Consider the following 27,651-nt stretch of genomic DNA (forward strand, 5'->3'; position numbering starts at 1 on the left):
GAGAGAGAGCACTCTGGCTGTCCTGAACAGCTGTCAGCTACCGGAGGTGTCACTCAAATTATCAGGCAATGTCTTGTTCCTGGCCCAGCTCCAGACTTCTCAGGGAGGCAGGCACGCAGAGACTAGAGCTGTGACAGGGGTAGCCAGAAGTGGGCAGATGTGTGCCCATTAGGTACACCTCAAGCGAGGGCTTGGGCAATCATCACCACTTCTGTGCACCCGCAGTTGACATACAGGACCAACTGCTCACCCTGTAAGTGGGACTTCCAAGAGGCTTGTAATGTCGATGGCTCAAAGGTTACTCTCTCTGATTTTTGCTTGTTAGAACTCGGATTCATCTGTATGCTTGGGGCAGCAGCCTGCAGCTTGCGAGGAGAACAGTGGGCAGGCCAGGCGTGAGATAGTCCTTCCTAGGGATGCAGCCCTCTGCATTCACTCCAGGGGGAAGCTGCAGGAGGCAGACCTGCCTTTTACCACAAAAGGAATTGGCTGAGTAGGGCCAGTGCTGGGTCTCAGGGTCAGCTTCCCATTTCCTCCCATGGGAAGATTCGGGACCCTCTGAAGGGCCCTGGTCCCTCCTGATTTGCCTAGGAGTTTTCCATTCTGGGATCTTCCAGCATGGAGAATCTCAGACTCACAGGTGGGCTCCTAGGTCACAGTGGCCATCCCTGTGCCTCCAGGCCAAATTGCCTCTAGGAGTCTTGCTGCCAAAATCCCGAGGTCCCCTCTTCCCAGAGGCTTCTGTCCCCACTCCCTAATTCATAACCTTCCTTCTGCCCTATGGTAGGGGAGCTAAGAGCCCCCACATGTCTGCCCCTCCCAGACATGGCCCAGGGAAGCCTGCTCCTGGACCAGGAAGAAACTGCTGCGCAACCTGCTTCTCTCACGGCCCTGCACTTCGGGTCCCCGAACGGGCGCGTCCCATCGCTCACTGCCTTAAAGGGCCTTGCTCTGCCCCTGTGTGCGTCTCTTTTGTATCCCTCCTCTTAGCTGCTCTCTGTCTGTCCTGTTTTTGGGAGCTGCCGCTCGGACAGGCCATCCCCTGGGAACTTGCTCACCCTCAGTTTTCCCTGGGCCTAACTCACCATCGTCTAAAATACAGAATCCAGTGCCCCATTCCCCACAAATAATAAGTCGAAGCGCTCAGGTCTGAGATCAGGATACCCTACAACTTCTCCAGAGACCCTGGAGCCGTCTCCCCTTCCATACCTTCCCCAAGAATGGAGTGCCCCAGACCCCTGAGGCCCACAGATCCCCGCGGCCCCGAGAGCTGCATCCAGGCAGGGCTGGAGGGTCCCCTTCTGCAGCGAGGGCCGCGGCCCTGCCCCGCCCCTTCCTTGGCTGTGGAGGGAACAGGCGGGAAGGGGGAACCCTTTACCTGACACTCCGGCGCCTCAGGCCGGCGCTTCAGGTCCGGGCACAGCCTCTCCAGGGGGCGCTGTGCTCCGGCGCCCTGGAGCGACCCCTGCAGGGCAGGCACGGAAGTGTCCAAGGTGGCGCTCCCCACCATGCCGCAGTGAGACCCCATGCAGCGGGCGGGGGGCTGAGAGCCCCGCCTCATCACCACCCCAAGGAGGGGCCCCAGTCTTCCAGGTAAAGGGAAGGGGCTGTTTCTCATGAGCCTGGGCTCCGGGCAGTTAAAGCTCCAGGAATGGCTTGGAGGCGCTGAGCCACCCATCTCTACCGTCTGCCTGGCCACTCCCCTGTCCTTCTTGGGGAAGTGACTCCCAGAGGCCAGCTCCTCAAGCTGAAGAGGAGGCCGTAAGGAGCTTTGACAGGGGTTGTGCTGGCTTCCACCCTGCCCCGGAAGCAGAGAATCTGAGAGCCTCCCTCTACCAGGCAACCCATCACACCAGCTCCCCAGGGACCTGGCCAGCCCAGCTGGAGGGGCCGGGCAACTCAGTCACCTTGGCAGGCAGCCCAAGGGGCCGGGTTCAGCCTCTGCTCAGGAAACCTGGCGCGCACACACACACACACACACCCAAAATAATAATAATAATAATAATAATAATACCACCTCATCCCCAGCTCAGCCAATCACAAAAAACAGACTTTATTGAAGTATTTAGTACTAAACCCCACACAATTCCAGCTCTGTAGCTGAGGACACAGCCACTTGGCAATGGCACCAGGTGTTATACAGGACCAATAAGTTAATGTAAAGGACGCTTAGGTGTGGAAGGCCAGTGCTTAGCTAGCTCCTGGTTCAGACCAAGGCGCTCTGGGCTCCAGTTAGGACACTGAAAGACCAGGGAAACCAACATGCCCTGGGGAAAGGGGCTTAGAGACAAACCAGAAAAGTACAGCATCCAAGCAGGGTATTCACACATGAGGGGCAGAGTAGGCCCAAAAGTGGGGGTTGCTGATGCAGTAAAAGCACAGTGAGAGAAATGCCAGGTGCATCCCTTCAGCCTCTTGCGTCCTCCCACAGGTTCCTTTGATGGGCCATCCTGGGTCTTCCCTTGGCACCCTTGTGCAATCAGCTATACCGTTTTCTTTCCAGTAGGAAGAACTGTGCCTCTTTTAGGTCAGACACCAGAGGTTGAACCTTCCGCTATACTCACAGTCTGTTCCAGTCCAGGTAACATAGGAGCAGAGTTCTGCACAGGTAAAGTCAGAACTTAGCTCTCCCTACCTCTCCTAGCCTCAACTCAGTTGCTTTCTCATTGAAGCAGGTCCCCTGACCTGGAAGCAAAGAAGGCCCTAGGATGAGAACCCAGGGATGGCTGGGTGGTCTTAGCACATGCAGCTTCCACCCAGCCACTGCAGCTGGGACAAATAATGAATGCCCTCAAAGAAAATTCAGCATCTCATCAGTCCTTGGGAGTAAGTATGTCCATGTTGGTATAAATAAGCACCTTCTCAGAGCAGAAGCATAGCTGGTGGGGGCAGTAAGAACTGTGACTCCCTCCCCTAACCAGAACATGCCACAAAAGTGGTGCCTTTCCAAAACCACTTGTAAAGTATTGGTTTTTGAGACTACGATGAAAAAATGTTAGAAGGGCCGGGTGCGGTGGCTCATGCCCGTAATCTCAGCACTTTGAGAGGCCAAGGCGGGCAGATCACTTGAGATCAGGAGTTTGAGACCAGCCTGACCAACATGATGAAACCCCATCTCTACTAAAAATACAAAAATTAGCCAGGCCTGGTGGCGCTTGCCTGTAATCCCAGCTACTCAGAAGGCTGAGGCAGGAGACTCGCTTGAACCCAGGAGACGGGGGTTATAGTGAGCCGAAATCTTGCCACTGCATTTCAGTCTGGGTGACAGAGTGCGACTTCATCTCAAAAACAAACAAACAAAATGTTAGAAGGAGCAATGGGGCTGCAAGCCCTTGAGATGCCCAGAGGTGGTTGTCAAAAGGTGACCACTAAGCACCAGCATGGACCAGTTCCCCGCCGGACTCCCTGAGGCTACAAACCATGATGCCACTGACTCAAAGCTCAGAGGTCTAGGAGCCCACAGGGCATAGACAGGGTATAGTGACTGGGTCCCTAAAGAGGATTTATGGGGTCAGGAAAATAGGAAAGTCTAGCAAGACAATACACCACCAGGATATACTGACCTTTGACCTACCACTTGGTGTGTGCATCACAGAGCACATTAGAAAAGGGGAAAGGATTCTCCCCCATCCCAGGCTGGGGTACTCAGAGACCTGGGAAATGGGGGAGAACCATGTGCATGACTCTCATGTACCATGTATGTACCATGTCCAGCCTCCAGCAATAGTGGGACAGGAGGGCCAGGGGCAGTTCTCCAGGGAAGTTCTTAGAACCAGAGCACAGAGCATTGGAGAACTCCCAAGGTGGCCCACTCTGCTTCACTCATCCCCTGCCACTTGTCTTGCATAAGGAGATAGAGGCTGTCAGTCAGACAGGCAAGGCCTTAAGTCCAGTAGGCTAAACTCTGGGGGATAAAGCATCATCATATCACAGGGGTCTTGAGGACAATCCACATATATAAATCCTTAGGTCAGGGCTTCTGAAAAAAGTCGTGTAAAAAAAAAACATAAAAGGTCTCAGCTCCAGGTCATCGGCCTGCGATGGGGATGGGGGAGCTGAAAGAGGCACTCAGGGGTGGGGGGTCTCAGCCCAGCCCCTCTATGAAACAGTCTTTTCCAGCATGGGGCGCAGAGTTACACCTGGCTGATGATCTCTCCTTTCTCAGGTACAAAGACTTGCACAGGGGCCCCGTCAGGCGATCTCCGCAGCACACACACTGTGGGCACCTGCCAGGGTCAGGAAGAAAGGAGAGGTGGGTAAATGAACCAGACCGAAAAGCGGGGACTGCAGGCGCAGTTACACCATCCTTATCCCTTAGGGACACTGACCAGCAGTAGCAGCAGCAGGCCCTGGCACTCAGCCCTTTCCTCCCAGGAGGCTCTCTGTCCTTCAGGGACCCCCTTTACACATTTTCCTCCAGTCCTTTGGGGTGTGACAGGCGCCCTGACCTCCTCCTCCCCCACTTTTCCTGGGCTCACTTCTCATCACCCTCCCTGTCTGGCAGGTTGGGATGGGCTGGGTCTATCCAGCCAAGGACAGGCCCAAGCGCGCAGGAAGGGAAAAGCACGTCAGCTGGAGGGCGCGGCCTGGGACTGGGGCCAGGGTGCTGCCAGGCCCAGGATGCCAGCTGCAGTCCAAAGAACCGTGGGTGGGGGAGGAACACGCAGCTGGGCCTGCTGGGAACCTGGGGTCTCAAAGAAGCAGCTTGTTGGTAACTTCTGGAGCACATCCCCTGCAGAGCCCTCCGTACCAGGGAGAAAGAATAAAGAAAGGATTCCTGTGTGTGGCTCCCCACTTCAAGAATGAAGATATAGGGGCCAAGAAAACCAAGGCTGCCACTCTACCCAGTATCAGGGTGCTCTATCCTATATACTACCCTCCAGCCTGCTCCCTGGCCTCTGCGGCCCCAGATGATAATATCACATATCTAGTGCTTACCATGCATTGCTGTAATCATTCAGCCTCTTGGCAGCCCTATGAGACAGGTACTCTACTACTACCATTTCACAGGGGAGGAGACACTAGGTCCAAAGGGGTTAAGTCATTTGCCCAGTCATACAGCTCGTAAGTGGCAGAACTGGGATTTGAACCTGGTTGTCTAGCTTGAGGGTCGGTGCTCTTAACTCTGATGCCACCCTTCTTCTCGGCTTGGTGGGGAGGAGGAGTGTCAGGAAGGATGCTGATGCCCAGAAAATCACAGGTTCTGGCTTCTGCAACACACTTCCTACTCTCCCTTTGTCCTATACCTTCAAATGGAAGTTTGAGGGGCTGATTTGGACTGGACCTTTGATTATGAAGAGGCTTATCTGCTTTGTGGATCATCATTTAGGGAGGGAAAAAGTCTCAGCTGTCTTCGGGGATCATCTCCACCAGTGTATACGCTTCTGAGCTAGACATGGCAGGCAAAATTAGGAGGTGCCCCAGGGAAGCCAAGAGTGCCTTCCAAAGCCAAGAGGAAATGTTTTTTTGGCCTGTTCTTCCTAGCTGGGGTTTGATTACCCGGCCACTAGGTTGCTGCTTTGATGCCTCTCTACCCTTGGACATGCTAGAATTATAGCCCCTCCCCAGCAAGACAGTCCTCCTGCCTGGCCCCGGGGTCCCTCTAGAGCAGCCGTACCTGTGCCCGGGGTCCCAGGGCTCGCCCGAAGCCCTCTCTTCCGAGGGGCAGGCTCCTGACCCGGAAAGCTCCTTGGCGGTCCAGTGAGTGGGGGCGGGTGCTCCGGAGGCGTGCACGCTCGTGCCACCACTTGAGCTCCTCGGACACGGCAGCCTTACTGAGCCCCCGGCCTGCCGGGCTGTCCTTCAGGGAGGGCGTCCGCACAATGCGGCTGCGGGAGGGCATCAGCCGCTGGTAGCGCAGGGGAGTGCCCTCCTCCTCATAGGCGGGGCCCGGGGCTGGGCGGCACAGCTCCCACTCGCCAGGTGGCAGGGGGCTCTCAGCCACCACCACGTACCGCCCCGCCGGGAAATAGCCAGGTGGCAGCAGTAGCTTGGGGTGGTGGGCGACCAGCTCTCTGCTGCCGGCTGGGCCCCAGGCCCCGCGGTGACGATGGGTCTTGGGAGGGGAGAGAGGCTGCAGAAAGGAGATGTCGGGGCTGCTGCTGCCCGGTGAGGTGGGGTGGGAGATGCTGGAGATGTCAGAGCCACTGTCTTCTGAGCAGGAGTGGCAGGAGGCGTGGGGCAGCGGGGGCTTGGTCGCGGGAAAGCAGGACTCTGGCACTGTCACCGTGTAGTGAGTGGGGCGGCGGCGGGGAAAGGCGCTGCGACCTCGGCCCTCAGGACCCGCCCGGAAGGAATCCACCCTGAAGAGGGAAAGAGAGGCATTCTGAGTGTGGGGGTCAGAAACTCTACGCTGGGGTTGGGGTAGGAGGTGGGGTTAAAACAGGTGAGTCCTGCTCTACCTCAAGACCCAAGCATGGCCCTCCTGCAAGGGTCTTAGGTCAAACCTCCCAAAGCAAACCAACAAACCCTCTGCTGGGCTGTGTGGGTGCAACGCATTCCCTCACTGTGTGCAGATGTGTACCTGCTGCATTCACAAGCTTGTGATTCATGTAAAGTGTGCTACATCAAGTAGCACATTAAGTACTCTTTTAAAAGTACTACATTAAGTACTTTCAGCTGAGGTACACCGTGTCCAGTGGCAGATAATCCACAGCATCTATTCGGTAGGCACTGCCAGGTACCTGACTTGAACGCGTAAAAGCTGTCATGTGGTACCCAGAGCAGTTACATGCAGCCCAGGACCGGCAGGGGCTGAAATCCAGCCTTCGCTTCACTCTACTAAAGCACCCAGGTATGGGGCTCTGTCCCCCTTTTTCCTAATTTGCACAAAGGCATGGTTTGTAAAATGGCCCTGGTAGCACGTAAAATATAAAATCTATTGCTGTGTGGTGGCGGATGCCTGTAATCCTAGCTACTCAGGAAGTTGAGGCAGGAGAATCACTTGAACCCAAGAGGCGGAGGTTGCAGTGAGCCAAGATTGCGCCACTGTACTCCAGCCTGGATGAAGAAGCAAGACTCCACCTCAAAAAAAAAAAAAAAAAAAAAATTAAAAACTAAATAAAATCCATTGCTTTACTTGAGAGCAGTTGTCCCAAGCTGCCCCCAGTTCAGTGCTGCCTGACCAGCAAATTTAAGCTGACGGAGAATTCAGCAATGCTTTCATGGTGCCCCAGTCCCCCCATGGTATGGCCAATACTGCCTGTCAACACTTAACCATTTAAACTATTACCAAGTAGCAGATGACTTAGAAAGTAACATACAATCAATTCTCATTATTTGCAGATTCAGTATTTGTAATTTTCCTAGTTGCTAAACTTTATTTTTAATCCCCAAAGCAATATACACAGTGCTTTCATGGTCATTCTTGGACACTGCAGAAGAGTGACAAATTTGAGTCTCTTTAAGTTTCAGTTGAGGTTAAACGAGGCCATGTTCTGCCCTCATGTTTCAGTTCTCATGCTGTAAGCACACAGTGTCCTTTTTGTGGCATATTTATGTAGTGTGTGTGTTTTTGCTTTGATTGGTGATTCTGCTGTTTAAAATGGCCCCAGATACAGTGCTGAAGTGCTATCTACTGTTCCTCCCTAAGGCATACTGGGAAAAGGCTATGGTGTGCCTTATGGAGAAACTATGTGTGCTAGGTAAGGTTCATCCGGGTATGAGTTAGAGTGCCGTTGGCCATGAGTTAATGGATCAACAACCTATATTAAGTAAGGTGTCCTTAAGCAGAAACTCACATAACACAAGGTTATATATTAATCAGTTGATGCAAAATGGGACTAAAGGCTCACAGGAACCTAACCCTATATTTCCCCAGGGGAAATACAGTACTTGCTAATTCAGGATTTGCGTCAATTTTTCTTTATAGAACATAACTACCACAAATAATGAGAATCAACTGTGCATCAACTGGAAAAGTGAATTGCCTATTGTCAGTGACCAATAATTACTAGCAAGAGGAAACATGGCAAGGGTAGAAAATTTGAATCAAGTTATGCAAAAAGACAAAACTAGAGTCTTTGGAAGAAAACAACTTGCTTCATGGATGGCCTTTGGCTTTGCGGGTGGCAGTGTAGTCTCTGTCAAGAGACGCCCCAAGAAGAGATCCTAAGAGAAGCCAAGGCACTAGCCATGTGTCACCCAGGGTTGTCCCACCTGTGTCCTGGGAGCTCCCACCCTTCAACTATAAGCTCTGAGTGGGTCCCCCATCTCTCTGGGGAAGCTGTCTCTTACCTCAGAGACTGCGACTGGCCCCTCCTCCCCTGCATCTCGGGGGTGGCTGGGGCACTGGTGCGGCCCTGCCACTGGCCAGGAACACCACGGATGGGAACCATGTGGTAGGAGGCAGGCTCCAGAAGCCACAGGCTAGAGGCACTGGGCCCATCCTGTGGCGTGGTGGCTGGGCTGCTGCAGAAGGATTAGAGACAGTTCAGTGGCAGGAATGCCTCCATTCAGGAGCTCAAGAGGTGCAGAAGAATGGGGATGCAGTGGAAGGGGCTCCCAAAGTTAGTGGGGCAAACTGCCAGCACCCTTGGGGAACTACCAAGGCCCATGCTTCCATCCCACTGCTGCAGGAGCTCTCTCCTCCACCTTTCCACTCTTCCATCCACCCAGCCTATGGCCGTCCCCAGCACAGCTCCCACCAACTCCCAGCCCTCCCCTTCTCCCTTCCCTCCCCGATCCTGACCTGGATTCGCTCCAGGGCTCAGAAGATTTCCTGGGCTTCTCATAGGGGTGGTCCAGGCTGGTCTCCTTCCAGGGGCTGTTCTGGACTGGAGCCCGTTCCGGGCCCCCAGGCTCAGGTTCTGTTGGCTGCAGACCCTCAAGGGTTTGGGGTGGGAGAGGCCGAGAAGGTGGGGCTGGGGACTCTGGAGGAGGTTTTGGCACTTGGGATTCCTCTGCAGGAGTAAAAGTAACCTGGTAAGGCCAGAGGCTGGGGGAACCGGCCCAACAAGAACCTCCACAAACCATAGCCCATGCCTCCCTCTCCCTCCCATGCTGGCTTGTGCGGCTGCTCCAGGCCATGGCTCCAGCCCTAGATGCTCAAACATGTTTTCTTCTTTGGGACTTACTCCTTCCCACACAGCACTATTTTATGTCTTCCTGCTTCAAGAAGACTCCTGGGTTGTCTCTCTTGGGCTTACAGTGCTCCACTTTCTAACCTTTGTTCCTGGTACCATGTCTGCAGTTATCTTTTGTTTACCTATTTTTCTTGTTCCTGCCATGCCCATATGGCCTATTTCCTTATTGGCTTGGGCACTCCCCTGGGCAGGACTGTAATAGCTTCTCGATCCACCTTGACCCTGGCATCCTCATGGTTTGTACACAGGGTTCTTAATCTATAGACTTGTGTTTCCTCCCCCAGTGCTCCCTTCCTTTCAAAACTGGCAATGATTGTGGGCAGATTGCTCTTTGGCTCTGACTGGTGCATCTTGAAATCAAATCCCAGGGTGAAGGAGGGACATCTGGGGTTGATCAGTTCTCTTGGAGTTCACCTTTCCTTTCCCTGTAAAAATAATGAGCTTCCAGAATGGGAGATCAGCACATTCCCCATCTTCAACTGAGCATGTGCAAGGGCACATGGAAATCGACATGAGGTCCAAGCGGAAATCCTAAGCCTGGCACCCTAGCCTTCACTCCCACTTAAATTCCATACCAGAAAACTACCCAAACCCCATGGTCTTGCAGTAGGAGTCCAGCCTTGACAAAAGGCCCCCAAACGTCCTTCTCACCTTCCTCCAGGAGGAGCCCATCTGACAGGGAGCTGTCATCAGAGGCACTGAGCTCTGGGAAAGACAAAGGGGAGAGAAGAGAAGGAAGTGAAGAAATGAACAAACAGATATGAGTAACCAGTAGTGCTGAGCAGCTCAGGCCTGATCACTCCCCCAGGACAGCATCTGTTATGAGGAAATACCCACTGTATGCTAAATACACATTGGGAGTGAATTTTTTTTTTTTTTCTGAGATAGGGTCTTACCCTGTTGACCAGGCTGGAGTACAGTAGTGTGATCATGGCTCACTGCAGCCTTGACCTCCCAGGCTCAAGAGATCCTCCTACCTCAGCCTCACAAGTAGCTGAGAACACAGGGGCATGCCAGCACATCCAGCTAAATTATTTTATTTTTTGTAGAGAAGAGGTATTGCTGTCTTGCCCAGGCTGGTCTTGAACTCCTAGGCTCAAGTGATCATCCTGCCTTGGCCTCCCAAAGTGCTGGGATTATAGGCGTGAGCCACTGCACCTGGCCTGGCTGTAAACTTATTACATGGAAGTAGAAAAAAATAGAAGGCAGAGGCTAGGAGACAAGAAATGTGATTTTAATCCTGACTCTGATATTAGCTCTGCAACTTTGAATAAACGATTTCAATGCTCTAGACCTCAGTTTCCCCACCTGTCAAAAAAAAAGAAAAAAGATGTCCTCTGGCAGGGCTTCTTGGCAGTGGAAAGGAAAGACAGAGAGTCATTTTAGAAGCCCTTGGGATAAAAAGAATTTCATGGCCAGGCGTGGTGGTTCATGCCTGTAATCCCAGCATTTTAGGTGGCCAAGGCAGTGGATGGCTTAAGCCCAGGAGTTCAAGACCCACCTGGGCAAGATGGTGAAATCTGGTCTCTACAAGAAATATGAGAATTAGCTAGGCATGATGGTGAGTGCCTGTAGTCCCAGCTACTCGGGAAGGTGAGATGGGAAGATCACTTGAGGCTGGGAGGTTGAAGCTGCAGTGAGCCGTGATCACACCACCACACTCCAGCCTGGGAAACAGAGTGAGACCCTGTCTCAAATTTAAAAAAGGGAATTTCACTCTAATTTGTGTATAATCATCTCACATCACAAATACAATTCAAAGATCCCAATGTGAGACCTGCTGCGTTACCAACAAGAGCAACGCAAGATAGGAATTTGAATTTAAGATAAGGTCTGGCCAGCTGGCCCCATGGAAGGTTCTTCAGTTGGTGATCTGGCAAGTCACCTGAAGGTAATATAGTGTGACTTTTCTGCATGGTATAGCAGCACTTGTTACCTAGGAAATCAGAGGGAACTCATTTTTGCTATTGCCCTTGAACAAACTTAAGCCTTCAGATTTTTTTTTTTTTTTTGAGATGGAGTCTTATTCTGTCACCTAGGCTGGAGTGCAGTGGCGTGATCTTGACTCACTGCAACCTCTGCCTCCCAGGATCAGGTGATTCTCCTGCCTCAGCCTCCCGAGTAGCTGGGATTATAGGCACCCACCACTATGGCTGGCTAATTTTTGTATTTTTAGTAGAGACAGGGTTTTACCAGGTTGGCCAGGCTGGTCTTGAACTTCTGACCTCAGGTGATCCACCCACCTCAACCTCCCAAAGTGCTGGGATTACAGGCGTGAGCTACCACACCCGGTCAAGTCTTCAGATCTTAAGAATAAGCCTAAAGTGACCTGGATGGAACTAACGAAACTTTTGCAACTGTGTTTGAGAATGAAGATGAGGAAAAAGTAATAATTGCTAATGTTTCTACTGTGCCAATACATTTCTAAATACAGCACTTTATATATATATTAATTCAGGTAATTCTCATAACAACCACGTAAGGTAGATGTTATCATCTGCAAGTGACAGTTGAGGAAACCACGTCTCAGAGGAGTTGAGTAACGTGGTTTAGGTTGTACATTCAACAAAGCTGGTTGAGTCAGAATTCACACCCAGACAGTCTGACTGGAGTCTGCTCTTAACCACAACCCTTTATGGGCTCTCCCCTATGAGCTTGCATTTCAAATGCATGAGCATTACACAGGAAGTTTAAAGAAAAGTAAAAAGTTCCAACCATCTTGAAATCCCTTACGACAGGGGTTAGCAAACTATGGCCCAGGGGCCAAATCCAGTTCAATGGCTGCTTTTATAAATAAAGGTTTGTTGGAACACTGCTATGAATTTGTTTATGTAATGTCTGGCTGTTTTAGCACTGAAGTAGCAGAGTTGAACAATTGTGATAAAGACCAAACAGCCCACAAAGCCTAAAATATGTGCTATCTGGTTCTTTGTGGAAAAGTTTGTTAACCTTTGCTCCACAACTTTTTTTTTTCTTTAAAGATGGGGTGTTACGATGTTGCCTAGGCTGGAATGCAGTGGCCCAATCACAGCTCATTGCAACCTTGACCTCCTGAGCTCAATCAGTCTCCCACCTCAGACTCCTGAGTAGCTGGGACTACACGTGTCCACAATCATGCCTATCCAATTTTTAAATTTTAATTATCTGTAGAGACAGGGTCTCCCTATATGGTCCAGGCAGGTCTCACACTCTTGGGCTCAAGAGATCCTCCTGCTTGGCCTCCCGAAGTGCTGAGATTACAGGCTTGAGTCACCATGACCAGCCTGCTCCACAATTTAATGAAAAAAATCTTTATCCAGAGCAGGTGTTAGATTTGCAGGACACACGGTGCCAGAAGCTGGGCCTGACTCCTGAGTAGACAGCCAGCCCATGCTTTGCTTGGCTCACAAGTAGCCTTTGCTTTAGGGTTCAATTAAAGAGACACCCTCCTACTGAATTCTGGTCTCTTGCCTTTGATCTTTTATAAAAACCTTAGGAATAAAGGTTTTTATTGGGCCAGGCACACTTGTAATCCCAGCTACTCCAGAGGCTGAGGCAGGAGGATTGCTTAAGACCAGGAGTTTGAGACCAGCCTGGGCAATAAAGCAAGATCCCATCTCTAAAATAGTTTTTGTTTTGTTTTGTTTTAATTTGCTGGGTGTGGTGGCACATGACTGTAGTCCCAGCTCCTAGAGGCTGAAGAAGGAGGATCACTTGAGCCCAGGAGTTCAAGGCTGCAGTGAAGTATGATCACACCACTGCACTCCAGCCTGAACAACAGAACAAGACCCTATCTCTCAAACGATTTTAAAAAAAGATTCAGGTTTCTGAGAGCTGCTCACTATCTCACCCACTGTCCCAACCTCTGCCCCGCAGCAGCATCACAGGACACCCCAGGCGGAGGGGTAGCAGTGGAGATCATACTCACAAATGCTGAGCCTCCTCCAAGGCTGTGCTGTCCAACACAGTTGCCACTAGCCGCATGTGGCTATTTTCATTAAAACTAAATAAAGTCAGTTCCTCAGTCACACTAGGCAGAGTTCAAATGCTCCATAGCCACATGCAGCGAATGGCTACTGTATTGGACAGCACAGATACGGAACACTTCCATCATCTCAGAAATGCTATGAGAAGCCAGGTGCAGTGGCTCACACCTATAATCCCACCACTTGGGAGGCCGAGGCGGGAGAATCCCTTGAGGTCAGGAGGTCGAGACTAGCTTGGACAATTTGGCGAAATCCCATCTCTACTAAAAATACAAAAATTAGCTGGGCGTGGTGGTGGTGCACATCTGCAGTCCCAGCTTCTCAGGAGGCTGAGGCAAGAGAATCTCTTGAACCCAGGAGGTAGAGCTTGCAGTGAGCTGAGATGGCTCCACCGCACTCCAGCCTGGGTGACAGAGCGAGACTCCGTCTCAAAAAAAAAAAAAAGAAAAAAAAAAAGAAATGCTATGAGGGTATTGCTAATGGCTGGTGTTGTTGATCAACAAATGCATCCAGAGCGCTTATTACACTGCACAGGCGGGTGCCAGGTGGCCCTCATGGGCTTCACCCTAGTAAATGAGCTCAACACCTGACTGTTCCCTGCCACTGCAGAGTATGGCTGATGACTCTCACTTAGCACAGTTACCTTCCCAACCTGAATTACCCTTATATGGAGCCCAAAGGGGCAGGGTGGTTTTTTGTGTGGGTTTTTGGTTTGTTTGCTTTTTTCACCCCCTTTTATTTTTTTTTTTTGAGACAGAGTTTCGCTCTTGTCGCCCAGGCTGGAGTGCAATGGTGCAATCTCAGCTCACCGCAACCTCCGCCTCCTGGGTTCAAGTGATTCTCCGGCCTCAGCCTCCCGAGTAGCTGGGATTACAGGCATGCGCCACCATGCCTGGCTAATTTTGTATTATTAGTAGAGATGGGGTTTCTCCATGTTGGCCAGACTGGTCTCGAACTCCCGATCTCAAGTGATCCACCCACCTCGGCCTCCCAAAGTGCTGGGATTACAGGTGTGAGCCATTGTACCTGGCCTCCTTTTTTTTTTTTTTTTTGAGACGAAGTCTCACTCTGTCGCCAGGCTGGAGTGCAGTGGCATGATCTCGGCTCACTGCAATCTCTACCTCCCAAGTTCAAGCGATTCTCCTGGCTCAGCCTCCTGAGTAGCTGGGACTACAGACATGCGCCACCCTGCCCGGCTAATTTTTGTATTTTTAGTAGAGATGGGGTTTTACTATGTTGGCCAGGCTGGTCTTGAACTCCTAACCTCATGATCCGCCCACCTCGGCCTCCAAAAGTGTTGGGATTGCAGGCATGAGCCACCGTGCCCGGCCTTCCCTTTTTAATTCAAAACACCTCAGCTACTAATAATTCTGCTTTACTTCCTCCTTTCTAGAAGGGCGGATGGGCAGAGGAGCCACAAAACAGAAATTACTTGTCTAGAACTGATCCATTCTGTGCTCTCACGACAGGACTTTAGATCCCAGGGCCTGAAGTTGGCGAGTGGGGTCTTGATTCCTGATGCAGGAAAGTCAGCAGCTACACCAGCTGTCTCCTCTCCACAGCTCTGTCTTCACCTGGACTGAGTACTCCAAGTTTTCAGAATCTCATCCTCCTGCCTTCCACAGAGCCCCAGGCCAGTCCTGGCCTGCTCCTGACTCCCAACAAGAAGCATTATGGGTCACAATGGCAGCATCAGGGTGACACTCCCTTGCCACCCATCATGGGCAGAAGCTCCCAGCAATGGCAGCACCGGTGGGTAGGGGAGGCTGCTGAGCAGTGTGAGGTTGGAGCGGGGAGCAGGAGGCCCTGCAACCAACTGGCATGTTTCACCACTCTGACCTCTGCCTGCAAGCACAGAGCAAGCTGGCCCTTAGGGGCTTCCATGCCCAAATCAGCAGCTACCTTTCAAGGCTGCTGGGATCCCTGCTGAGAGTGGAGTAAGGATGTAGAATTTGTCTTTCATTAGAGCCTCAGAGACTGGGAGTGTTGTTCTGCGGCCAAGCCAGAACCACTGGAACCAGACGGAGGTCTGGCCATTTTCCCTGGGTCAGCCCCACTGTCTTCTGACTTTACTGGGTTAACTGTCACATGGAGGCACCTCCTCTTTATCACCTACTCTTGGCTGCGGGAGGTGACCTGGGTGGTGTCTGGTCACGCACTTTCTTTTTTTTCTTTTTCTTTTTTTTTTTGAGACGGAGTCTCACTGTGTCGCCCAGGCTGGAGTGCAGTGGCCGGATCTCAGCTCATTGCAAGCTCCGCCTCCCGGGTTTTTACGCCATTCTCCTGCCTCAGCCTCCCGAGTAGCTGGGACTACAGGCGCCCGCCACCTCGCCCGGCTAGTTTTTTGTATTTTTTAGTAGAGACGGGGTTTCACCGTGTTAGCCAGGATGGTCTCGAACTCCTGACCTCGTGATCCGCCCGTCTCGGCCTCCCAAAGTGCTGGGATTACAGGCTTGAGCCACCGCGCCCGGCCTGGTCACGCACTTTCTACCCTAAATTAGAGGCCATGGATGGGAGCAGGGACTTCTGAGACCTGTGCTGAGATAACCCCCTGCCTGAGGCATGGGCCACGGCACAGGGACTAGCAAGGGCCTTCCAGCTTCCCCATGACTGCTCCCAGGCTGAGGAGTACTCTTGGCAAAAAGCCAACACGATATGCAGGGATGGGAGCCTGAGAATGTGAGTGAAGGCCGAGACCTCTGAATCCAATTCTATTGCAGGGCCACTGCCTCATTCCCTCCTGGTTCCCTCTGAGGCAGCCAGGGAGGTCTGGGCCCCATGTGAGAGACTGGGGGGCAGAGCTGAGTCATGGGCCTGCTGCGGTGGGGCTTGGAATGGAGAGCTGCAAGTCCTGACCTGATAGGCTGGTCCTGGGTCAGGACAAAGGAAAACAGTCACACTTAAGGGCTCAGAACCCCCTGTTGGAAGCTAACCTGGGCTGGACACACTGATGTGATGTGGCAGGCCCTGGGCATCAACAACTCACTAGGTGCCCCCACAGCCACCAGTCTCTGGGCCAAGGAGCTCAGGGATTGAACTACAGACACAAGGAGGGCAGAGAACAGACACGGAAGGATCCCACCCTTGACCAGGGTGGCTGTAGATACTTAAGGGGCTGTGGGGCATGGCACCAGTGCTGCTGGATTTCAACCTGAACATCTTCTAAGTAGCTGTGGACCCCTGAAACAATTCAGCGATCAGTAACACAAAGCAATGGTCAATCCCTTTGCTGCCTAACTCAGGCCAGGGGACTACACATCAACTCAGAGCCTTGGGCTCACGTGAGCCTCACACTACCCTGACCCAGAGAAGCCATCACCCTGTGGGCCTGGAGGGCAGCGGGACCGGCCTGGGCTACCCAGTTGAATGCAACTTGGATTCAGCTCAGGGTCAGCTGAGAAGTATCTCTGTGTAGGAAGTCTCTTGAAGGGAGTGCATTTTGAGGAGGGTACGGAAGGAGACAGTAGGGTGTTTTCCAAGTAGACGGAGGAGAGGACCTCACAGGATACGGAAGACTTGCTGGAATTGCAGAGAATCAGGATGGGGTGGAGCTGAACCCAAGAATCAGCTTTACCCAGCTGGAGTCGAACGCAAAGGCACAGGGCTGTGCGCCCACCATCCCTCAAAAGCTCGTTTAAGGAGCATGGCCCAAGGGCCCTCGGGGCTGCTGGCTCACCTCGGCCCAGGGGGAGGGCAGCAGCCGGAGGTGGTTCACTGTTGCGCCTCCGCTCGACCAGGCAGCGCTGGAGCTCCTGCAACTTCTTCTCCTCCTGCAGCATGGAGTGCTTCCGCTGCCGCCGAGCCTGCCTGCTGAGATTCTCCTCCAGGCACAGCCGACGGGCTGCCTCTGTGATCTGCAGCTGCAGGGCCAGCTGGCGCTCCAGGCTGCTTAGGGGGTCCTGAGAGAGGGGGCAGGAATGAGGCTAGAGAGAGGCAGGGAGATTGGGGGCCCAGAGGGTAGAGAGCGGCCCTGACACAGTGCTCTAGGTCCCAGTCCTAAGCCCTGAAGACAGAAGAGAGGCAGAGAGCAGCACCAATGGACGGACGTGGAGCAGAGGGTGGAGGGGTGGGAGGAGCTGAAAAGCAAACTTGTCAGCCTGAAAAGCTGGCAGGGGCACCCACCCACCCACCAATCTGCCTGCTGAACCAGGCAGGGTGGGAACCCAAGTGGGACACTTTCCCTCCTGACCCCAAAGGGTGGGGCAGGCTGGTCTGTGGGAAACTGCTGCCATTGATGCCATGGGGAAAGGGCACCCAGGGCCTGACTGCCCCCACCTCCTCCTGAGAAAGGAGGACAGCCGTAGGGGCCAGAGTAACCTGTCTGAGCAGGCTATTGCCCGCTGGGTTAGTGGCTGGCGCTCTTAACTGATCTTCTGCCCACTGGGGCCAAACCCAGTGTCCTCCCTTGAGCTCCCAGCTTGCAGTTCCATGGTGGCGCCCCTTCTCCACGGCCATTTGGGCTACATATTCATGGTGCCCCTTGCCAACATGCAGCCAAGCACCCTCATTGGGTGTGAAGGGGTGGAAGGGAACCTGCCAGGGTACTGGGCTGAGGTGTGGCGTCTCAGTGATCAGCTTTGGGGGGTCGAGGGGTACTGGCAGCTTCCTGAGGTTCCTCACCTCTCTGTGCAAGGCCCAGTCATCCAGTTTGTAAGCTGCTCCGATCCTGCGGCGAACCTTGGGGGCCTTTTCCCCTGGTTTGAGGGGATACTCCGCTGGCAAGGTGCCCGTCAGCTCCTAGGGAGGAAGCAGAGTCAAGCCAGGCCCACTGCCCAGCCTTGGCCACTGGCCCCTGCAATGCAAGTACCTGCCTTCCACAGAGGCCCTGTTGGGACCACCTTCCACCCTCCTCCCCACATCCCATCCTCCACGCTGTCTCTCCCGTCTTCAGACCCACTCTGCACCCCTCCCCTTTCCCTTCAGACCTCCTTCTGATCACTTCCTCCAGAGTACACCGACCCAGGTTACAGCACTCATATGCACTTATGTCTACGCAGTCCCTCTGCAGCCCCTGATGAGCTTTGTTCTCTGTGCCTGGGCCCCCGCCTAGGTCTGACTCTTCTCCATCCAGCGCAAGGTCAAACACTGCGTCATGGGGACTCTGGGCCCCAGCCCCCAGCCTGATGTCCAGAATTCCCTCAAGAATGGGGCTCCCTCTCCCCAACTCCCGCATCCCCAAACATGGCTCCACAGCCCCTCAGATGAACGCCATGCTTGTGTGTGCTGGCTGGGGCCTCACCGCCTCCCGCAGGCAGAGTCTCCTCAGCTCCTCCAGGCAGGCCTCCAGCCTCGCCTCCAGGGCCCTCTGCTGCTTGTGCACTGCGTGGGCCAGCTCCTTCATTGGGGAGACTGGGCTGTCAGGGCCTGCAGGGGTGGGGGGCACATGCTCAGGGAGGCTGAAGGCGGAAGCCTCCTCCGTTACTTGTTGACCACCCCTAGGGGAGCACACATGCACACACACACACATCTCATGCCTGCCCACAAATTGCAGGCTGCCTGCTGTGGCCTGTGTCACAGCCGCAAAACACCACGTCTCTTGGCTGCACAAATGTTACAGCTCAGAAGGGAGGGTCGTCCTACCAGGTGACCTACAGTGGGGACAGTGCAAGGGAGGGAGTTCTGCCCATGCAGTCCTCCCCCCACTCCTCCTCCCTTCTCCTTCCTCTTTTCCTTCTTCTTCCTCTCTTTCTCTCTCTCCCTCTCCCCACTACCCCTCTCTCTTGCACACACACAAAAGTCTCTTATTTCTTGTCCTCTGTCAAAACTAGGCCAGACTAGGCCCACAGGTCTGGCCAAACAGAGAGGCAAGACCTTCACATTGGCCAGATGATATATATTTTTTTGAGATGGAGTCTTGCCCTGTCGCCCAGGCTGGAGTGCAATGCTGTGATCTCGGCTCACTGCAACCTCCGCCTCCCGGGTTCAAGCGATTCTCCTGCCTCAGCCTCCCAAGTAGCTGGGACTATGTGGTAGCCAGGATGGTCTCGATCTCCTGACCTTGTGATCCACCCACCTTGGCCTCCCAAAGTGCTGGGATTACAGGCATGAGCCACTGTGCCTGGCGGAGATTTTTCAGCTTCTCAACTGGGGCTAAAGCTGAACACTGCAGATCCCTCTTCCAGATAGAACCAAAACTCCAAGCCAGTTTTCTCCAGGGAGGAAAACTCCACATGTCCCTGAGGCTCCAGCCCTTCCAGAACCTCCCCCTCCTCCCGGCAGAGGCCTCTCCCTCCCCTTCCTCTCAGCCCTTGGGAGTCTCAGCTGGGCCAGCCCTAGCGCCTGGGGACTCAGGACTCAGGAGTCAGGGCTGGGGACCAGGGCAGGGGGATTTCCCTGAACACTCACCAGACTGCAGGATGATGCCGCTGTCGGTGTCACTGACCTCATCCTTACTCTCCATGGTGGATTTCTGGAAGGAGAAGGCACAGAGCAGGGAGGGGGGATACCGTGACCAGCCTGGGCCAGGATGTGTAGGTAGCCTGGAGTTTCCCCAGCTTTAAAGAGAAAAGAGAACAATAACAAAAAAGCTAGATATGAACCATCTTGGTTACAAAAAGCTTAATAGATGCTTAAGAGCAGGGGAGTGGGAGGGCTGTGCTTCAGGAACCATCTAGGGTGGGAGATTCTGGCACTGCGGGTGCTGCCCGAGAGAAGGGGCTGTGGGCCTCACCAGCAAACCCTGTTCTCAGTGGACACTCAGGGGCCCAGCCTAGCTCCCCTCTGGGCCAAAGTCCTTTAGGCCTAAGGAGGTTGACAACTGTGGTAGCCACAAGAGCCACTCGACTGGGGAGAAAGGCAAGAAGGAAAAGAGCAGAGACAGGATAAAAAGGAAGGGGACAAAGAAATAGGATGGGATGACAAAGAAAGGAGGAAGGGGGCCCCGCATGGTGGCTCACACCTGTAATCCCAGCATTTCTGGAGACCAAAGCAGAAGGATTGCTTGAGGCCAGGAGTTCAAGACCAGCCTGGACAACTTAGACCCCATCTCTCCAAAAATGAAAATTAGCTGGGCATGGTGGTGTGCACCTGTAGTCCCAGCTACTCAGGAGACTGAGGCAGGAGGATTGCCTGAGCCTGGAGAAGTCAAGGCTGCAGTGAGCCGTGTTCGCGCCATTGCACTCCAGCCTGGACAACAGAGACCCTGTCTCCAAAAAATAAGAAAGGAAGGGGAAGACGTCTTTATGGGACACAGCTATCCTCAACCCAGGAACCCAGGAGGTGTGAGGCATGTCCTACTGCCCCAGTGGCTGAGGGCACTTCAAGAAGTGGGCAGGCACATGGCCAAGGCCCTGGTCTGGGGCCTCCAAAGCCCAGGATGCCTGCTCTCTGAATTGGCGCCCTGGACTCTGAATTTCACATCTGCAGACATGTGCGGCCACTGTATGCCACAGAGCTGTCCCAAAGCCCTCAAACAACTTTCAAGCCATCAATTGCTCCTAGGAGACCCTAGAAGGGGAATCAGCCTGGATTCCCTACACCCCACAACCCAGGGCTGTGTCTGTCAGGGTTGTCAAGACTTGACACGTGGGGGGCGAGCAGTGGCTAGAGCAGAAGCTGAGCAAGGACAGAAAGGAGATCACCTGCTCCTCTGCCTGCTTTGGGGTGGAGAACACTTGGGTGGTACAGGTACCATCCCATTGTGTCGGCTCAGCTAGGGAGCAGTCACCCAGATAACACCTGTGCCCGCCCCCTCTCCCTCCTCACCAACCCACACCCCTGGTTGGGGTCCCAGCTGGCCAGGGCCTGGCAGCTGCTGGCTGCAGCAGGGGTGGGAGGGGTAGGCGGAGCCCGTGCAGGCGGTCCGGTCTGGAAAGAGAGCCCAGCCACCTCCTCACTGAGTCAGCCCATTGAGCAAGAGTCCAAAAGTCCTTCCGAGTTTCTGTCTGGAGCCTATCCTGCCTCCTCAGAGCGCGGGGCCGCAGGGTGGGGGAGGTGAGCTCCACCCCTCCGCAGGCAGCCAACAGGACAGAAAACTCAGCCGGAAAGCTGGTAACAAAGCGAGGCCAACAGGGAGAGGGGACTGCTGTCAACCAGGTCCCTGTGATACGTCTCCACCCATCAAAATGATAAGAGCAGGACGATCAAGAACTTTTATAGACCTACATAAACAACACAGCAGCCACAGGCAGCAACAATCAAACACAAAGCCCTAAAAGCAGCATGTACCTTGCACTTTGGAATTTCAATTATTCAAGGAAGTCTAGAGAATGCATGAGAGAATTATTTTTTTTAAGTTTATGGGAGGCCTTTGCAAACAGAACAAAGTTCTGAAAGACTGGCCATATATTCTGGGACCCCACCCAGCAGGGTACTTAGGATGACTATTAGCTCTGCACTGTCCATCTGTCCCAAACTCTATCCCTCGTAGAGATAAGAACAGGACAGAGGAGCAGGCAGCTCACCCCCACCTCTTCCCACTCGCCCTAGCCATCCTCCCACCTTCCCCAGAAGCTAAGGGCAGGATGCAGCCAGAGCTAGGAAGCAAGGTGGTCTCAGCTAGCACACTGAGTGTGTCTGCTTTGGACAAAGGAGGAAGTAATGTGGGAGGGGAAGCCATTAATTAGTCACGCTTGCTAATTAATTATTAACCACTAAGTAGTTGCCTTGGAAAGTTGGGCCAACTCAGGCCCTGCTTCTCAGGGGCTCTGAGACTGTTGCAGAGGAGTGGGGACTTACAGGGACAGAGGCATACCTTAGCACGCCTCCTGTCTCCGCCAGCTGCCCCTTCTCCCAGCTGGGCCCAGCCTCTCACTGCCAGCGTCAAAGGGAAGGCACTGATCTTGCCGGTGGCCCCAGGCTGATGCTGGGTGCTCTCTGGGATGACTTGCTGCCCCAAGTAGAGCAAAGGGAATAGTGTCAGAAGCCCATAGCCCGGTTGTGGAATCAAGGCTTGGTTCTGCTGGGTCTGCGCTACCTTGGGAAAGTCACCAGGCCTCCCTGGGCTTCCTTTCCTCCTGTGCACAATAAAGACTGCACAGCGTCTAAGGCCTTTCCAGGTCCCCGGTCTGAATCTCGACCTCTTGGTCAATGTCAGGCCAAGAAGGAAACCGCACAGCCATGTAGCAGACCCCCACATCTGCCTCTGCCGAGGCCGCCCTCCACAGCTGTAGGGAACCTGCCCCAGAGTCCGCAGGTGAGAGCGAGGGCACCACCCCCACCCAGGACGCTATGAGTCTTAAGTGTCTAAGGCATTGCTTTTAGGTAAAGGCAGTTCAGGTAACATCCCACCCCCTCCCCAACACAGGGATCCCTCCTGGGCCTCTTCAAGCCCCAGTACTGGGCCCTAAAAAGCAGCCACCCGGCTGAACAATGTCCCCAGAAAAAGGCAGAGGAGACCAGAAGGGGCCCAGAGGGAGGGAGGGAGGGAAACTCCAGAGCACCTTCCCTCAGGCTGGGCCATGGGGGATCCTCCTCTATCCCAAGTGTGTCCCCCAAAGCCAGGTCTTGGGCCGGCCTGTCCCAGCTCACCTCTGCTTGCCCTCCCTCTGGTGGAAACTAAGGCCTGGGCAACCACAGGAACAGGCTCCTGTCCAAGCCCACCAACACCCCTCTGTCATCCCTACACCCCAGACATAGGCTGGCGGGGGTGGGGGTTGGAGGGCTGATGGCCACTGCTTGGGCTCCTGCACTCCCAGGCCAGCCTGCTCTCAGTCCCAAAGACCCATTCCACCTACCCCGCCCTCACCTGCTTCTGGGCTTTTGTCCAGGAGTTTGAGAAACAGCCCCTGCTTCCAGTCAGGGGGTGCAGGGCCCTTGCATGTCACCTCAGGGTCTCCCAAGCCACAGGCCTGTGCTCTGTCTCCAGCAGACGGGGCTGCTGGCCATCCGTCTCAGCTCACCTGCCTGCCTTGCCGTCCCTCCCAGGCTGCCGGGCCAGGGGAACCAGGTTACTTGTTATGACTTGAGTCAGAGGGGAGGAGCAGGTGAGCAAGTCCTTCCCTGAACTAATCCCGTGCAACTGGTGCCGGCAGGCAGCTCCTGGGCCTCTGCACTTCCGGGGGGCAGGAGGGTAGCAGGGAAAAAGGGGCTCCCATGGAGGAATCCCCGAAGAAGGCAACAACAAGGGTCGTGTCTTCATGGCCTCAAGAGACCCTAGTACAACGTTCTGAGCTGTGAGGTACCTGCGTGCTCTCCTGTCCTGACCCTGGCTCTCTCTGCCTTCCTTTGACCTCAGTTTCTCTTTCCAGAAATCGAGGCCTGTTAAACCCCCCAGAAGCAGAGTGAGATGTTCACTGTCCACTGAGAAAACAAGTAGGACATTTACAAACTGACAGGGATGGGTCATTGCTCTTCCCCATATACCGAAATGGAGATCAAGGGTTTTATCTCTACCGGGTGAGGATTTTAAAACCTCAGGCAAGGCAGCTGGAATTCCAATATGTAGAAGTTCTAGAATCCTAGAGAGGGAGATCAGGCTGTTCTTTTTATCACAGACATTTTCCCCCAGGGGTATCAAGGCCATCACTTCTCTGTTTATTATTACATCCATCCCCCAGCAACGCATGTTCATGGGGCACTGACAGGCACTGACCTGAGCCCAAGTCCTGTTCCCTACTCCACAGGAGGTCCACTGTGACCCTAGACCCTAAGCCCACTCCCCAAATGCAAGGAACCAGAGACCAAACTGGAACTTATTTCCTACAGAAAAATAAGCCTCAAGGTCTCCCTTGAGGAGAGACCTCCCGACCCCCAAGCAAATGGGAAACTGAAATCTAGCCTATTTCACAGAGGGAAGCAGAACTAAGGCTGACTGTTGCCTGTCCCTAGCAGGCTGCACCCCTCAAGTCTTCATCTTACCACCTCCCTTTCCCCCACTCTCTGGTCTTCCCACCATTCCCCCCACCCAGATTCCAGTGCCTCAGTATTTGTCTGGATTGCCTCCCCTCCCCCAGACCCTAAAGAGCCCTGTCCCCCATTCCCCACTCCCCACCCTCGAGTGCAGAGAAGACAGAGGAAGTTTGCTTTCACCAGGCATCTCCTGTGGAGCAGAACTCATGGGACTGGAGTCCGCCAGCATCCCCCACAGCTCCGGTACACACACCCAGCACACCTTCGCATTCCTGTACACACCCTTTTTCCAAACAATGCTAGCCCCAGAGTGCTGCAGGCTGACCACCTCATTTTCTGCCCAGGCTGAGGCTGAGGGGCCCTAACAGGGGACAGTTCCTCCTCCCCCTACCCCATGGGGAGCTTGTTCTCTGGGTCTCCCAAAGAGCCTGCAGTCCTGCCCTTCCCCAGTCCTCCATGACACACAGTCCCTCCCCATAGAGGCTTGGCACTTTCTTACAAAGTCAAACAGAGAGGGGTTAACTCTGGGCATAAGCGGCCCTTCCTCCACGTTGCCCACCCCCAGCTCCAGGTGGGGGTTGGTGGAAGTTTCTAGAATTGGCTCACAGTTCACATTTCTTAATGCATAGAATACAATTAAGAAGATCACTAAAAAAGTCAATTGTATGAAATAAAGTTCTAAAAATAAAAAAAACATAGCAACATATATGCTTCTTTATTAACATTAAGCAGGGTCTAGCAGTGGGTAATTTCATACAAGGGCTGAGTGTAAACAATATTTCAAGACAGCTGTGACTGCAATGTGATATGAAACTGTGAAATCTATTAATGGCAAAGTCACAGGTACTGCCAATGCTACCGTGATTTGTTGTCTTCACAACTAAAGGTGATGTTAAAATCTGTTAAAGATTGGTGAAAAACAATATCTTTTTTTTCCTCACCTAGTTTACAAACCCTCTGAATTCTATCTACAGATGCCTAATGCCAATGAACTCAGTTAAGAATCCCTGCCCTCAGGTAATCCACCATCTCTGACTTCAGGGGAGGTTAGTACAGATGCTCAATCTGTTTGCATTGATCCTTTGGAATTCTCAAAAACGCCTTGCTCCCCCAAATTCACACTCAATATTTCCCAACCCTGCAGAATCTGAGGTTTGGAAGGGAGCTGGCAAACCAAACCTCCTGCCAAGAATCCCAGGGAGCCATCCTTGGCGCTCTCTGATAGCCATGTCATTCAATTCAAAATACTAATGGGGGAGGTGGGCACTCCAGAGGCCAGCTGGGAATCTGAAACAGCTCCCCACTCCAGCCAGGCTGGGGAGTCAGGGGACTGATGCCCCAGCCCCAAACCCTAGAGCACCATCCAGACCACCAGTTGGTGAGGAAGTGGTATTTCCTTGCAAAACATTATAGTAGTTGGAATCTGATCTTTGCAGACAAGAGCCCTTCCCCAGGGAAGGGGGAAACTGGACCTCTTTAGTGTTTTCATTTCCTAAGGAAAAGTCCCGAATCAGAAAACTCTTCCCCAGCGCTGTAGCCACCCACTCTCCATTTTTTTAAAAAAAGTTCCTTCTTCTAGCGTCTTCTGATAACACCAGATTGGAAGTTCTTTAAAGCAAGGGCCTGATCCTACCATCTTCACATCCCCAACAGCCCCCAGCAAAGCAGTCTCAGGCACTGCTAAAAATCTTACTTCATGAATTAAGGAATCAATGGCCAGCGCTAGAGCCAATAGTGAAAAAAGGAAGAAGTGAAATAGCCCGGGACCCTCCAGGCAGGAGGGGTGGGGAGATGGTTCCTTCACTGTTTTCTTACTTGCATCTGCTCCCTGCTCACTAGGAAAGGTGTTCGCCTCCACTAAGCAAAGGTGGAGTGGGGAACTCCAAGCCAGCCTGGAATGCGCCCTGAAATGAGACCTCTAGGCTTTCTCTAAAAAGCCCCTTTGTCCTGTCCACCCTGCTCCCCTCCCCCACCGCGCCCTCCACATCCAGGCTGGCCCGAGACTTTGCTGCTTTTGTTTGGCTGCTTTCTGGCTTCCCGGAACCTGGCCAGGAAGATCCACAGGCACGAAGAAGGTCGACGGAGAAAGGTTGAGGGGCTGGGAGTGTGCATTTTTGGTAGGAACTCAGAATTCCTGCCCCCTTGATACATAACCCCATTCCCTGTAGGCACCCTCCCTCCGCTAAGGCTGAAGACCATGGGTTCAGGGGCCCGATCCCCCGCCCCAGTTCACCCGCGCTGGGTGCCCCGAAGTTTTCCCGCTTACCTGTCCCATGGAGCTCTGGCGCCGCCCGCCTGCCCCTGCGCCCTCCGCTCCAGCCTCGCAGCTTCAGGACCTGTTTGTCCAGGCCATCTTCCCTCCCCGCGGCCTGCCCTCCCCGGAGGTATTTCATTTAACTTCGGCATTTGCAGCATCCCAAATGTTAAAGATCCCAAGACATCTGTCCCCTGGGGCATACCAAGGCCCAGAGGAAAGAGGGGAAGACGCAAGAAGGGACTGGAGAGTCCAATCCAAGAGTCGGGACGGGGCCGCATGCGGGAGTGACTAGGTACCCGCAGGGGTGCGCGAGCTGCGGGAGCAGCCGCTCGAGGGGCAAGGCTGTCCCCTTTGCCCCGCTTTCGGACGCCCGCGCGGCGGGACACCCCCGGCGCCGCCAGTTTCCGCAGCCCAGGCGGGACGAGGCTTCTCTCTTGGTCCCAGTGCCGCCTTTCATTCGCGCGCTCTGGCCTGGCTGGGGCCAGTTTTCATTCCTGGAGACCCCCGAGTGGAAGAATGAAAGGAGCCTGCGGAAGGGCGCTCCTCCGACCCTGTCCTCCCCACAGGCGCCCTCCCCCTCGCTGTGCCGCGCTGCGGGCGGCGGAGCCCGGGTGTGTGGGTCGCGCGGGGATGGCCGCTCCTCCCCGGCCCCGGCCCCGGCCCACTCCCACTCCTCCCGCAGGGGCCGCTGGCTGAACTCGGGCTGGCTCTGAAGGGAAGGAGCACCCTCTCGGCGAGCGCCTCCTGCTGCCCGCTGCGAGCTGCTGTGTCCCCGTTCATCCATTCATTCACTTCCCAGTTTTCACTTGTTACCAAACATTTATTGAGCACCTACTAGTGCCCAGCCCGATGGATCAAAGCTCAAGCCCTATTCACTGGAGGAGTATCCAATCTAGACGAGTGATGAAGCAGCACAGTATCTGAAGTAAGGGCTGGGACCCTGGGCAAGGAGAGGGGAGGCTGACCCAGGCTGAGCCTTGGCAAAGCTTGGCCAGAGGAAGCAATACCAGAAGATAAGAGGGGGCTTGAAACAGCAGTGACAGGTGTACAAAAGCACAGCAGCAAAGGAGCACAGCGGGTTCCAGGAGCTGCAGGGAGGTTAGGGTTTGGGATAAGGAAGGAGTAAAGGGAGAGAATATGGAAGAGAGACGAAGCTAATTCGTCAGTCAGGGGCTCATCCAGAAGCAGGGCAGCAAGGCACAGAGGATCACACCTATAATCCCAGCACTTTGGGAGGCCCAGGCCAGAGGATTGCTTGAGGTCAGGAGTTGGAGATCAGCCTGGGCAACATCGTGAAAACCCGTCTCTACCAGAAAATAAAGAAATTGGCCAGGAGTGGTGGCACACACCTGCAGTCCCAGTTACTTGGGAGGCTGAGGTAGGAAGATCACTTGAGCAGGGAGGCGGAGGTTGCAGTGAGTTGATATCCCGAAACTGCAATCTGGCCTGGGAGACAGGGAAAGACCCTGTCTAAAAAAAAAAAAAAAAAAAAAAAAAAAGAAACCCACAATGAACGACCAGGCTCGGTGGCGCACACTTGTAATCCCAGCACTTTGGG

General features: G+C 53.8%; 2 protein-coding genes across 10 annotated transcripts in view; both read right to left on the reverse strand.

Annotated features, from left to right (window-relative positions):
* LOC101025795 (maestro heat-like repeat-containing protein family member 7) overlaps positions 1-1,971 on the reverse strand; it is a 52,124-nt gene extending 50,153 nt beyond the window's left edge. For 2 of the 4 annotated variants that reach the window (XM_009190394.3, XM_009190383.3), the window contains exons 1-2: positions 1,210-1,308; positions 251-467 (exon numbers count right to left, since the gene is read on the reverse strand). In XM_009190394.3, coding sequence (XP_009188658.2) covers positions 251-338 — 88 coding nt within the window. In that variant the 5' untranslated portion in view covers positions 339-467; positions 1,210-1,308. Of the gene's footprint in view, positions 1-250; positions 468-1,209; positions 1,309-1,378 lie in introns of those variants that run through there. The other 2 variants (XM_009190386.3, XM_009190401.2) reach the window with 2 other exon arrangements.
* A 58-nt stretch (positions 1,972-2,029) lies between these two features.
* INAVA (innate immunity activator) lies at positions 2,030-26,465 on the reverse strand. 6 transcript variants are annotated; one of them, XM_009190443.3, is made up of 11 exons: positions 22,888-23,863; positions 21,741-21,875; positions 19,394-19,542; positions 18,288-18,412; positions 17,669-17,785; positions 16,725-16,947; positions 9,735-9,788; positions 8,690-8,900; positions 8,236-8,409; positions 5,618-6,302; positions 2,030-4,226 (listed from the first exon to the last, which is right to left on the reverse strand). In XM_009190443.3, the coding sequence occupies exons 3-11, from the start codon at positions 19,446-19,448 to the stop codon at positions 4,134-4,136; spliced, it is 1,737 nt and encodes a 578-aa protein (XP_009188707.2). In that variant the 5' UTR covers positions 19,449-19,542; positions 21,741-21,875; positions 22,888-23,863; the 3' UTR covers positions 2,030-4,133. The 6 variants fall into 6 exon arrangements, with proteins under 6 accessions (XP_009188707.2, XP_009188704.2, XP_003893380.3 ...); XM_009190440.4 differs by having other exon boundaries at positions 22,734-23,863; XM_003893331.5 differs by lacking the exons at positions 21,741-21,875; positions 22,888-23,863 and adding an exon at positions 26,103-26,465.
* Positions 26,466-27,651: the final 1,186 nt, after the last annotated feature.

The sequence above is a fragment of the Papio anubis genome, chromosome 1, assembly GCF_008728515.1.
Source record: "Papio anubis isolate 15944 chromosome 1, Panubis1.0, whole genome shotgun sequence".
Taxonomy (NCBI): domain Eukaryota; kingdom Metazoa; phylum Chordata; class Mammalia; order Primates; family Cercopithecidae; genus Papio; species Papio anubis.